At 46.0% G+C, this 14286-nt stretch overlaps 1 protein-coding gene across 1 annotated transcript in view; it reads left to right on the forward strand.

Moving 5' to 3' along the window:
* GTF2I (general transcription factor IIi) overlaps window positions 1-14286 on the forward strand; it is a 2618156-nt gene that overhangs the window by 2002231 nt on the left and 601639 nt on the right. The window contains exon 28 of the mRNA XM_069614749.1: window positions 7234-7317. Within this exon, the coding sequence (XP_069470850.1) occupies window positions 7234-7317 (84 nt within the window). The remainder of the gene's footprint in view (window positions 1-7233; window positions 7318-14286) is intronic.

Genomic DNA, 14286 nt, shown 5'->3' on the forward strand with positions numbered 1-14286 from the left:
AATTATGTGACAAAACCCTTGTTCCATTCCTTCCGTCTGCTCCACCAATTTTTGGGAAATACAGACTGGCTAGAGGAGACCCTTCATACCTCTCCTCTCGCCCTTCCCCGCAGGGGCTTGTTATGCAGGCTGTTACTGTCTCTTCTAGACCTGCATCTTCTACGTCCACTTTGCCTTAGCAAAGAAAGTATTCACTTCAGATAGCATGGCCCTAAAAGCTACAAATGTGGCAAGCATTTGCCAAGTACTCCTTTTGGTATATGGACAGCAGTTGAAAATGCTGCTCAGTATGTCCCAGAAGGAAAAATGCAGGAGGGCTTCCTACAGCTAGTAGAGGATGGGAAAGAAGGGGCCTGGATATATGGTGTCAGCCATAACACTAAGAAGTCTGGCCTATTTAAAAACCTCTGGTTTTTCACCTAATGTCCAAGTCAAGCTTCTGGACATGCCCTTCGAGGGCGATCTTATGTTCAGCCAGAAAGCCGACGATTCCTTAGAAAAAGTTAAGGAGTCCAAAATCTCTGCTAAATCCTTAGGCCTAGCTACGCAGCTGGACAAAGCTGCATCTAGCTTTGCCTCTAGGGCATGGGGCTACAGGAGATCTCCTTATGACAGGAGAGCCCCGCTCCCACTGGCCAGGCAAGGGCAGAAGCGTTTCTCATGCTCCAGAAGGGGCAGAGGGGGTTCTAGAGGTCACCAGGCAGCATCAGTGACAGGGGCGACCCATCCTCCGAAGCCGCTTTAATTTTCCCCTCTCACAGTGGACCGGTTAGAGGACAGTTGACGGAGCATTTGCTCCAGTGGCATCGAATTACTTCCAATGCCTGGGCTCTTCATTTCATTCAGTGGGGTTGTCTGCCATTTGTAAGAAAACCACACCTCCAATCCAACCGGGACAGGAGCTCCAGGAAGAACTGAGAGCCCTGTTGTTGAAGGGTGCCGTGGAAGAGCTACCTCCCGAGCAGAGAGGATTGGGTTGGTGTTCCCGGTATTTCCTTGTACCCAAGAAGGGAGGTGGTCTCCATCCCGTTCTGGACCTCAGGGCCTTGAAAAAGTTATTGAGGAAAGACCAATTCAGGATGGTGATGTTGAGAGAGATTCTCCACGCTCTCGAACTACAGGACTGTCTGGTGTCGATAGACCTGCAGGACGCTTATTTCCATGTGCCAATCCATCGAAAGCAGAGGACGTTCCTAAGGTTCATCGTAGGAGATATGCACTATCAGTTCAAGGTGCTTCCCTTTTGTCTAACCTCCGCCCCAAGTGTCTTCACCAAGCTCAGGAGATCCGGGTCCCATGTATTTCTATAACTGGATGACTGGCTGATCCGCGGGAAGTCTGCAGTGCAGGTCTTGTCCCATTTAGAGGACATCTGCTTGCTGCTGCACAAGCTGGGCTCCTCTCTAAATTTAAAGAAGTCCCACATGACACCAGTCCAGAGGCTCTAGTTCATCGGAGCAGTCGTAGACACCCAAGTGGGGAAGGCCTTCCCTTCCCAGGAGAGAGTATTCCGCTTGACACAAATGGTCGACTTGTTCCGGAACCATGCCACTCTACCAGCGGCTTTCTTCCTCCGCTTCCTATGCCTCATGACCTCCTGCACTTTTCTCGTGCCACAAGCCAGGTTGCGCTTGAGATCCCTACAATGGCTCCTGAGGGATCAGTGGTCTCAGTACCTCGGCTCGCTCTCGGATATCCTCAGGGTTTCTGCATCAGTGGTCAATGGACTGTCCTGGTGGGCAGACCGCAACAGTCTCTTAGCGGGGGAACCCTTCTGGCCTCCTTGGCCTCAGACCCGGGTGGTCACGGATGTGTCTCTGAACGGTTGGAGTGCTCACTACGTGGATTTGCAGGTGAGCAGCCTCTGGTCAGCGACAGAAGCCAGGTGGCACATCAACAGGTTGGAGTTGCGAGCTATCAGGCTTGCCCTGAAAGCATTTGCCCCGTCTCTGCAGGTGAAACATGTCCTCATTCTGACAGACAACACAGTGGCAATGCAAGGTGGTGCGCACTCCCGCCGCCTCTGCACAGAGGCGATGATGCTTTGATTCTGGTTGCTGGAGAACAGGATCTCAGTAGTTCATCTGGCGGGCACACAGAACTACTTGGTGGCTGCTCTGAGCAGGCGGAGCGTCGTCTCGCACGACTGGGAAGTGTGCCAGGAAGTCCTAGAGGTGGTCTTTGCACTCTGGGTACCCCAGCAATGGATCTGTTTGCAAAATAGTCCAACGGGAAATGCAAACAGTTTTGCTCAAGGGAATTCCTAGAGAACGGTGCACTGGGGGACTCGTTTCTGGTGGATTGGACCTTCCCTCTCCTTTATGCGTCCTCCCGTGATTTCATGGGTTCTCCGGAGGTTGAAGAGGAATCGAGCGACCTTGATTTGGATCTGTCTACCCCACCGGATGCCTCGGCACCTAGATCTCTTAACCCAGTCGGAAGGTTAGATACTCCATCTGACCCCAGAACCCCTCAACCTACATGCGTGACTCTTGAGAGAATGAGATATGACTGGGACCTCTCTGAGGAAGTACTTGAGGTGTTGCTGGCTGCACGTAGACCATCTACAAGATCTTTGTATGCGTGCAGATGGAGAAGATTTGAAGCGTGGTGCAGGGAACGCAAGATTGAACCCATCTCTTGCCCCACCACTACAGTGGCCTCATCAGGCCCTCAGGTCACCACAGTCAAAGGATATTTGGCGGCCTTGTCTGTGTTTAAAAGATCCCTGGATCAAGGCTAATTTCTTATGATCCCCTAATGGCACAGTTCCTGAAAGGCCTTGTAAGTAATTTCCCGCCAACTCCCTTTGTTGTCCCGGATTGGACCTTAATCTGGTTCTGAAATTTCTGATGGCGGCTCCCTTTGAGCCCTATGCACTCTTTTCCCTTACGACTTCTCTCTTTCAAAACAGCCTTCTTGGTGGCTATTACATCCGCTAGGTGGGTTTGTGAACTGCCGGCCTTATGCTGTAAGTAACCCTTCCTGCGTTTTTTCCGGGAGAAAGTGTCACTGGCCTGGCCTTCCTCCCCAAGGTTGTTTCAGAATTTCACCTGTCGAAATCCATCAACCTTCCAGTAGTCTACCCTCCTATGCACCCTTCTAAGCAGGCGGAAAGGTTACATCGCCAAGACCCAAAGAGGGCATTGAGTTATTATATCGCTCGTAACCAGGACTAATGTCTGGCAGAGGGACTCCCAGGACCCCCCTTGTTAATTTGCATATTTAAGTAACTTTGGGTCTCACCCTAAGTTACTAGGGGAATCCAGACGTGGACCCCTTGCTCACTATTCTTAGAAAGGCACAGATCCACCCTACTGATGAGGTCCAACCAGACCGAAACACGTGTCTGGGGTTTCTGTTGGTACTCTTGTTCAGAGGAGAATTGCCTAGCATTTCGGTGCTGGACTGCCCCAGGGCAGGACAAAGACTGATATGTTTGGGATATTTCTTCTCTGTGAAAGATAGTGAGCTAAAGACTCTGGGTAAGTCTCTCGTAACCAGGACTAATGTCTGGCAGAGGGACTCCCAGGACCCCCCTTGTTAATTTTTTTGTTTAAGACCTATACAAAAGAAACCCAGTCTTTCTCCAATTCCCCCGTTCTCATTGGTCACGATAATTTTAACTTCCATCTTCAATTCATGTATACAACACACCCTCTTTTAGGATTTGTCCGTGGTAGGTCGTGACACCATCACATAGCTACACATTCATATACAAACATAATTTATTACAAGTCCCAGCTGGCCTGAGATGACCTAACCTTGAACGTAATTGCACATTGTCTGCACAAGTACTTCAAACTCCATGAGGAGGGCTAGAATAAACATGTTCCCTTAGAACAGGCGATAACCACCTCACCCACCCGAACTTGCTGGCGTCTTCGGAACACTAATCTAAATGACTACCAGTTCAACATGCATGCCCTCTGGTCACTTCCTGAGAAAACAATCGAAACGCATGAAGTATAGGTCACTCTGGCCTCGAGTGTCACTTCATCCCAAGGTTATTATTGATCAAAAGCAAATGTCTGGATCCCTCTGAACAATAAATAACAAGCTCACATGCAATTAAAAGATTTCATCTTCCTACCTCGATACTGCCAATCCATAAAAAACCTGTTGACGACTTGTTGGCTGACCATCTGCTTTTGCCGTGGCTAATCATTACCTCTCCTTCGGCCTCCAACCGTGCAAAACCAGTTTTTCTCGGTTGCTCAGACTTCACCTTGCACAAAACTCTGACTGCAGAGGTTAACCAATTTATAAAAAGTGTACACTGCATATGGATTTGTAAATTCCCCATGTGTCTATATCCGTGCATGCATGTTATATAGCTATTGTGTCTTCTTTAAAGTGGGTTTTTCGAGATATGTCCCCTTCCCTGCATGCGCATGATGAAACTCCTTGTTGCCAAGCTTCTAGGCACTTTGTAGCACACCCTACGTAGATTGTGTACATATTTCAATGGCGATTTTGACAATTATCTTGCTGCATGTGTGTAAATCTAAAATGTATCAACTTAAACACAAAGTAACACTTAAAGTAGCACATATCCCATTCACATTAACTGTGTGTCATGGTCCTTGGGCCAAGAACACAAACATTAAACGGCCACATACACAGGGGGCCTGGGTGGACACAGTCCTGGCGCTTTTGGCGCCAGGCTCATGAATAAAAGTAAGCAAGGACATTTATTTGGAACAAGAATGCTTTTATTTTAGACATAACACCTCATTTCGGGTGCAAGGTGCATTTAACATGGGAACTTCCATCACTAAAGCAGCCCCACGTGTTATTTTGGGTGTGGCTGCTGCTATTGGGTTGCCTTGCACGTGCAGACTCTCTAGGAGTGGCAGTGTGTGGCAGGCAAGCCAGGCCTAGTGGGCGTGCCCACGATCGCAGCTATACAAGCTGCTCCGATCCCTGAGGCAGACGCTTCGCGTTATTCTGCACTTCCATGCAGCGTAACGCTCACCGCAGCCTGGGATTAAACTTACCTTTGGAAATCCTGCTTCCTGCTTTCACGCTGACCTCATCTTCTTGGCACAGCAGTTCATCTTCAAGCCTTCCGGAACGCTGACATCTTCATCCTGGCACTGCAGCTCATCTTCAAATCTTCTGGGACGCTGAAATCTTCATCTTGGCACAGCAGCACAATGTGCTTAGTCAGCGACAGCAGCACCTGCAAGTAAAACGAAAGGCAAGGTTAGACACTTAAAAGAAATTCAGTTTAAGGTTGCACTACCACCGAACCTTGCGCTTTGCCTTAAACCATCACTCACCTGTTGTCGGACATCGCGGTTTCATCCCTGGCTGCGTTTCGTGCCTCCACAGCTGCTTTTGGGCTGCATTTCCATCTATTGGGAAGAAAACAGAAGAGAAAACGTTATTCAGGAATTGACAGCAATATTGAGAGCAATAATACCAAGACAGAAAACGAGAAGAGGCAAAGAGAAAACAGAGAAGGAAAGAGACAAGAGGAGACGCATAATCACAGTTGGACTGGACTATTACTTACCGGGGATCAGTGAAGGAACTAGATCCCATAGCCAAGCGCCCCTGCCAGAAGTAGCAGGACGGAGAACATACCATCAATAATTAACAGGTGAGCCCTATGGGCCAGTACATGCCCACCAAAATCGTAACTTGGGTAGAAGGGTTTGAGAGGTACAATAGTCACCGATCAGCGCACTCACATTTTCTCATATCCACGCAGGAGCAGTGTCACCAATTGCCACCCCTCACAGCTTATCCGCAGAGGGAAAGACCTGACAGGGGTGATCTAACTCCTGGGAGGGCTGCAACCATGCCCCAACGCCTCCGCAGAGACCAGGTGAGCGTAACACTATGGTGGATACATATAAAAATGTCAACATTGCTCCTGCTTCGCTGCTCCCCCACTCACAAATATGGCACGCGCAACGTGAACCCCTCTTTCTCAGTGGGACCTTTCCTGACCACCCCAACAGCACCCTACTTTTTCTTTCACTGGGATAAGGTTGTGCTGCACGCACACCTAGCTTTCCTTCCAAAGGTGCTCTCCCCTTTCCATATAAATGAGAATGAAGTCCTCCCAATGTTTTCTTTCCGGAACCTCAGTCCTCTGCGAATGCTACCCTCCACAATTAGATGTCCGTAGGGCACTCAGAATTTACCTTGACAGGACCAAGCAGATCAGAAAATCAGATGCTCTCTTTGTCACCTTCGGGGGATACAATCCAGGCAGCCAAGCATCAACAGCCCACTATTGCCCGGTGGCTTATATCTGTCATTAACTTCTGCTATTTATCTCGTAAACTGACTCCACCTAAAGGCATGCATGCACACGTAGTGAGGATAAAAGCCCCTGCAGTAGCATTTCCGAGTCACGTCCCGTGGAACATTATCAAGAAGGCTGCCATGTGGTCCACGCCATCAGCCTTTTGCAAACATTGTTTGGATACCAGTTCCAATGCTGAAGCCAGATCTGGTCAGGCCGTCTTGAGAAACGTGGTTGCTCCTAGTTAGACTACCCGCACCTTTGAGTTTGTTATGCTATGAAATCTCTGATCAGTTTGGTGGAAAGGGGGTATGGAACGAAGGACTGAGAAACAGTCACTCACTGTAGTGATTACTGTACTCCTAGTCCAGAGTCCCCTTTCCTCCATACATCCCTTCATCCCCGCAAAATCGGTTAGTTAGGCTGTAGCCGACGAGTGGGTTAAAAAGGACTGGCGAGAAGGGCAAAGGGGCGGGGTCAGAGTGGGCGCGCACACCCTGCATGCCCTGCGTGCATTCATTTAAAGGGGATATTTTTTCATTTGGTGCAAAAAAAGACTTCGCTCCTATCCCCGTGGGACAAGGTATTCCATCAGTATGGAGGAAAGGGAACTATGGACTAGGAGTTACAGTAGTCACTACGGTGAGTAATTGTTTCTTTTTAAAACAGGCAAAAGATAGTGCCATATTTTGAACCCAATCTAGTTAAACTTGTAGCTGCATTTGCTAGTCACATGGTTACAATGGGCTTGTAAATGATTGTTTTTGGGCAAGTCTACTACCCTTTCCTATACCTAAAAATCTGATTTGATGGGTTATTGTGTTTTTATATTGCATATCTGACATTTTACATTTTAGGCATTTCACCAGTTTTACCTGATATGAAACATCCTCCATGCACTCATTCTGAAAACCTAGAAAATGTCCAAGTCTGCTTAACCAGTCATAATTATTTTATGCTACTTTTTCTAGAGGTAGAAATGGAGGGTCAATCGAAAGCAGAAAAGGCACGTATATTAAGAGAACAAGTGACTGAACTTTTAAGCAAGAAGTTTGGTAAGTTGTTTTAGATTTTCTTATTATCTTTTTGATTATATAGGCCTTCTATTGTCAATTGAATGCTGCTAGATAAGAATAGATTTGTATTAATGGCCTATCCAGTGGTTTGCTGCATTAAAATTGACGAATAAAATTCTGCAGCTTTGAGGACTCCGGCCTAGAACAGGTTTAGTAGGTTGTCAGCCACACATGTTAAATTCTAATTCTTACATTCATCCCACAGATTCCTCATCTTTAAAATCTCTTCCAGGTGCAGCCTTGTCTTGAAAACAGCCACCATGCAGCTACATATTTGACTCCATCACCAGCATTACTCATTGGTGCTTTTTGTGCCAGAGGCAATCTACTTGGGCTGGGAAAGAGGTTATGTCTCTATTAGGAAAAGCTAGCACCCTGTTGCCTCTCTTCCTTTTTTCTGTGGTTAAATATGGAGTTTTTCATGGAAAAAAAAACACTTTTTGAATAGTTTATTCAATCTTGTCTCCGCCCAAATTGGTTTTTAACCTTCTACAGAGTGCAGTGGGTAATTCTCAGTGCTAACCCCACATGTTAAGTCTGGTGCCTTGGCAAGGACAATAATACTGAGGAGTATGATTGGTGTGGCAATTTATGCATCCTAAAGCGGTTTGGAAGCACATGGTCAAAGTGTTCCTGAGTCTCAGCAAAAACATGCTGGAAAAACCTTTGGAGCAATCCACTCCTGAGAATTGGAGATCTCCCAGAACCATTTTGGAGGAGACAGTTGCCCTGGAGTATTCTTCTAGGTCTGAAGAGTAAAGACGCAAAAAGAAGTAGCTCCGCTAGGATTCACACAAACAGTGAGTCATCTTCTTAGGCATGCTGCTCATCATGAAAAAGCATCACCAGAGCTCTCAGTGGTTAGATTCAGAAGATGACGCTGCTTAACAAATAATCAAATTAGATACCTATCCATCTACTCCAGAGGAGTTGGAGGCCTCCGGGGTGGCCATGATGGCAGTTTTCCAGTATTTTCCAGTTTTCCCAGGGCTAATATGTGCCAAACACCACTGCATGACTGCCAAACACTTGCCACTGTACAGCCAAAGGTGCAGAGTCCACCATCCCTATCATCAGTATCTGCTCAATCGGACCTGCCTCTGATCATGTGAGTTTTCACCCAGGTAGAAGGCGGAAGTCTCACACCTTCTGGCTGATAAAATGTGCAGAGGAGGCACATCTAAGTGCATTTTTGGTGGAGGAGAATGTGGATTATGGAAAATCCCACGTGGTCTTCAACCTTCTGGTGGGCACATACATTTTTGACAGCCTGAAGAATTTGCTCAGGTTGATCCCACTATAAGTGACCTAGCACAATGTTATGTTATGCTATGCTACAAAATGTATAGAGAGTGGCAGTTGTCCAAGGGCATCATGGTACTGGAATAGAAAAAATTGCAGAGAAGACAGAGAAAAGTGACTCAAAACAAAAAATGTTTGACCTGCTGACAAAACGTGAGATGATTGTCAATAGCACGAATGGAGAGCGGTAACTTGTTCCATAAATAGCCGAACGCCAGTCCTGGAAAGACGAAACCATGGAACTTGGATGGACAGAGTGCTGGCGGAGTGGGCTCCCTAGAAGGGACCATATGGGCAAAATTTGTCCTGAAGATGTTCTGCCCCTCTGCCATAGAAGGCCTGATGGACAATGCATAAGGCCTTGAATTTAACTCTGTCAGCGGCAGGAAGCCAATGCTTATTTTGTAGGACAGGAGAAATCTGATCATGATAGGATAGACCAGATCATACTCCTGCCGCCAGATTCTGAAGCACCTGGAGACGATGGAGCAGGTAGGAAGGCTGTGCCAGGTAGAGGGCATTACAATAATCCAGGTGTCCGAACACTGCAGATGCCACCACAGGGGCACGGAAATGGATAGGCAGAAAAGGGAGAACTTTCCGCAGGACTTTCAGTTTAAAATGACCGGTACAACAGACTGAGTTGACCTGGGCTTCTCTAGACAGCGATGCAGAGATTTTGACGCCTAGATCTTTGTCAGTGGTCACAGGAAGAGGAAAAGGCCCTAAGGACAGGGGCCAGAAGGTCGGAGTCCTTAGCGAGATGGCTGCAGTGGGCCCACTATCAGAACTGCAGTCTTTTCTCTGTTGAGCTTGAGCCAGTTATGACACATCCAGCTACTAACTGACTCAAGGCAAGAACAGAATCTGGCTGTGGCTATCGGGTTGCCAAGATCAAGATGCACCACAAGTTTGGATATCGTCGGCGTATAACACTGGAAGCCATGAGACTGAATCAGTTTAGCCGGATGCTGGACATGCATGTTGAAAAGAATGGGAGAGAGGGTAGTCATCTGGGAAAAACCACATGTGACAGGGAGAGCAGCAGATTGAATTTGGAGAAGAAAGAGAGACACAGGGAACGGTCTTTCAAAAAAAGAGTAAAACCATGTCACTACTTGGCTATTAATACCAGCATCGGCAAGCCAAAGAAGCAGGATGGTGTGATCAATGCTGTCGAATGCTGAAAACTGATCTAAAAGAATCACAGCACCGACACTGCCCTCATCAGCCAATCTGGTAAGATAGTCAACGACTGACACAATCACTGACTCAGTCCCACGACCATGACGAAACCCTGACTGAAAAGAGTAAAAAAAAAGGACTGTTCAAGAAAAGAGGACAGCACAGGGGTGACGAATGTTTCGAACAATTTCATAGCAAGTGGGAGAAGTGATATTGGGTGATAGAAGAAAGAGAAAGGTCCAAAGTAGGTCTCTTAAGAAGAGGGATGACCAAAGCATGTTTAAGAGAAGAGGGAATACAACCTGAGGAAAAGGAAAGATTAGCTGCAGAAGGGAGCTTGTGAGGGGCAACCCTGGAAGCAATCATTTTGAAAACAGCGAAAGGGTTCGAATTGAGCGGGGAAACAGATTTAAGATGGTTAATAGCCTGCAGGACGTTCGAGGAACTGAATATAGTAAAAACAGACCATACTGGCGAGGAACCAACACATGACAGAGGAGCCGTGACTGAGGTAGAATTGGTATGGAGAAAAGAAATGTCAGAGCAAATAGAGGTGATCTTTTCATTGAAAAAAGATGACAAAGAAAGCGCAGCATCGCTGTGTGGGCAGACGGGAGCTGGGCTGCTGAGAAGGGGAGGAAAGTGACTGAACAATTTTAAAAAGCTCTTTAGGTTGATCCAGAGCCATCTGAATATGATTCGTTATCCCTACAATGAATTTGAGAAAGAGATTCAATAAAAGCCAGTACTTCCTCAGCCACAACATTGGACACAAGCCGGGAAAGGAGCGCAGCGGTGGGGAGAGAAATAACAAATGGGATGTTGAAATGATCTGTCCACAGAGCTGGGATCGGAGAAAAAACCAGTTGCATGTGATTTTAACGGATCACAAAACAACAAATGAATTTTTATGAACCAAAAAAATATCTAAACATACTTTTTCCCCCACCCCCAAAACTACTATTCCCATTCCCAACTACATATATATATAGTTTTTAAAAAGGTGTTTTTCTTAGATGTTTTGGGTTCGTTAAAAATTCCATTTGTTGTGTTGTATTTGTTAAAATCACTGCATACCAAAAACCTTGACCAGATAATTAGCAGAAAAAAATAGATAAGCCTATTGCCATAAATATGAGTACGGACAGTAATATGCTGGAAAAGATAGAAGTCGGAAATATAATCAAGTTGGGAAAATGTAGTTTAAGATCAGCTGCAAACACAAGAAACTACTTTGCAAAGGAAGGGTCAAGTCGATAAAACTGATAAATAAGAAAATGACATGTCACCGAAGCTGACAGAGCGCTCGGGACAAGCATGGCCTCCATAGATATGTTATATAGAAGAGGCAACAAGGAACACCTGTAAAGGGAACATAATATTAGTGCCAGTCCCCTAGCCACCCTTGCCCTGACTGATATGAAGCTCTATTGAGGCAGATAATGCTATAATCAGAGGGAACTGCCTGAACAAGAGTCGGGCCAGATGTTTCTTTAAGCCAAGCTTTATTGATCCAGCAAAAATTAGGGGAGAAGTCCTGAAACAAATCAAAGCAGCGTGGAGCATGGGGCACCAATGAATGTGCATTAAAGAGAAAGTACTGCAATTGGTTTAAAGATGGAACATCACCAGTTGAAATGGTAGAAACTGAAGAAGCATTGAATCCATCAGGCAGTACGTATTCAAGCGGTGCATGCTGCAGAAGGGCTGTGCTGCGACCATGTGAGATGCGGGAGAAACCTTCTGCCTCCAAACAGGCCAACGGGCCCGACCGAGGCCGGACAGGCACAGACAAGCTTGCCTTAAGTGCGCTTTCAGCACGCATCAGGGCGACATGCATCAGGCGTGTCCGCTGTGCAGTTGTACTCCAAAAGTGGCCGTATCTCCTAGCTCATAAATGTAGGTTGCCAGAGTGACCTGCCGCGCCACGTGCAAACAATTTGAGAGCAACTGACGACATACTGCTGTCAAGCCGCAGTAAAAATGTAAATCAATTAGCCTAAGCAAACATCAGTAGACACTACATAAAAAAGTAGCTAGAGGATATTTTGCGGAACGGGTAGAACAGCAAATAATATATTCTATCTATCTATCTATCTATCTATCTATCTATCTATCTATCTATCTATCTATCTATCTATCTATTTAATGTATATATTGTGCCACTCGCCCTAGGGCCTCAGGGCTCTCACGAGACAGACAGACAAAAAACAAGACTAGTCAGCCGGAGATAGTGCAAAGGAAACAACGTGAGGTTTAGATTATATCTCTATCAAACAGAAATTTCTTTAGATGTTTCTTAAATTGAGCAGTTGATGCTCAATATCGAAGGTCTAAGTGAAGAGCATTCCACAAAGCAGGTGCCAAAGCATTGAAATGTGCACCACCAATTTGTTTGGGAGGACTCGCGGTTGGTGAAGTCTAGTATTGTTATTGTAGCGTAGAGTTTGTTTAAACAGAGTCGTATTGACTCTAGAAGTAAAGATAAGCAGGAGCTTCACCTGTAAGACACTTATAGTCCATAATCGATCCTTTAATCTGAATTCTTTGGCCAACCGGGAGTCAATGCAATTTCCTCCAAGCCTCAGAAACATGGGATTGACAATTTAAACCACAGACACCCCGTACTGTTACATGCAGCATTTTGTGTTACCTGCAACATTCTTATGTTCATTTGAGAAGTACCTACTAACAAGCTGTTGCAATAATCTAATTTCGAATTGACGATGGTTGCAGCAATCAAGGCTCTATTTGTGTTCTAGTAGAAGAATACAAGTATTAAAAAAGCAGTGATTAGTAATAAGCAGGCAAGAAAATCACTGTGCTTATTTTCACTTACTTTCATGTCTAAGGAATGCATGTGGACTCATTAGGTGCCTGGGCTCAGAGATGAGCACTGTCACAGTGTCAGCTCTAAGCATGACCATGGGACCTTCAGAATTGTCATGGCAAGGGCTGTTGATACCCTCATGGTTTCCAGCCCCTTTGATATCAATGAGAAATTACCTTCCACGTATTCCTCATCTTATGATAAATCTCTCTGCAGCTGCTTCAGAATGTTTTTTTTGACAGGGGGCGCTGTGTCATCAGTATAAGTAGCGCACGCAGCGCCCGTTGGCTTCAGTTCTGTTTTTCCGAGCTAACGCTTCGAGAGAATTACGGCATGCTTCGGTTCTTCTGTGAACTTCAATAGTTATTTTTGTTTCGAAAATGTTTTCCTCGTCGGCTCCTTCAACGCCTAAAACGGGCTTCAAGAAGTGCCAAGACTGTGGATCAAAGATTTCGATCACCGACATCCGTACCGGTCACCGTTCCTCTGACTGTGGCTCCTGTCAGGCGATGACTGAAAAGGCTCTCAGGGAGCGTAAAGGTAAATTGGCGGTGAGGAGGTTGCCTTCGAAGTCTCTTTCTAAGAGTTCAAAGAAAAAGACTGATGAGTCAAGGGATTCTTCTTGATGAAAAAAATCTAAACAGTCTTGATCGAGAAGTCGATCACTCCATTCTTCGTCTTCACAGAAGGCCAAGAATCAGCGTCATAGGTCACCTTCGACCTCCAGTGAATCCTCGGCTGAGGTAATGAAGCGTCCAACTAGATCGGACTCCCCAGCAAAGTGGGATGCGTTTCATAATGAAATGCTCAAAATCTTCGAGAATGCGGCCTCGACCCCCATGAAGGACAAGCAGAAAGCCCATGCCTCTGTCGATCTGCAAGAGGACAGCAAAGGGAAGTGGAAGACAAAATCTTCGAAACGGAGGCTTAAGCTGGTTCTGCATCAAGAAAAATCTCGATTTGATGAGAAATCGTTGACGGTTCAATGAGTCAGGAACCCAGTCCATTGAGGGTTCCGATGAAGAAACATAAGAAGTTGACAACGTCGATGCCTTCGCTGACACAGTCGTCATCAGAGTTGTCGACACCAGTATTGAAGTTGCGCTAACTAAGGCGATCCCGACTTCAAAGTCATTGTCGATGATTACTTTTTGAAATTGTCGAAGCCAGTGCTAGTTCAGGAAAAGGTTTTCAAACCTTTGCCTAAAAGAGACTTTTTAAAGTATTTATCACCCATCTATGAAGAAGAACAACCTTCAAATGATAACAAACCACCATTTGGGTTACAATTCTAATGTGCCAGAGGAACTAATCTCAGATGAGTCTAGATTTAAGGGCTTATATGACAACCTTCAGTCAGCCAGTGGGTTAGATACCTCTCCCGAGTTAGAATTTGGCAAACCAGATCCTACTGAACATGCTGACTCCTCATATAGAGAGACTAATGAGTAAGGTTATAGAGTGTTTAGGCTGGAGCAGGATTACTCCTCCTTTCATACCACGCTAATGGTCCCTGCAAGAGCGTTGGTTGTTACCATGGAAACACTGGCGTTCTAGCTTGCGCTCACGTTCTGCCTATGCGCCCTCACTCTACCCACGGCACGGCAGATCAGCTGACTGCAATATAAGAT

Source organism: Ambystoma mexicanum, chromosome 9, assembly GCF_040938575.1.
Source record: "Ambystoma mexicanum isolate Mex_15411 chromosome 9, UKY_AmexF1_1, whole genome shotgun sequence".
In the NCBI taxonomy this organism is placed as follows: Eukaryota; Metazoa; Chordata; class Amphibia; order Caudata; family Ambystomatidae; genus Ambystoma; species Ambystoma mexicanum.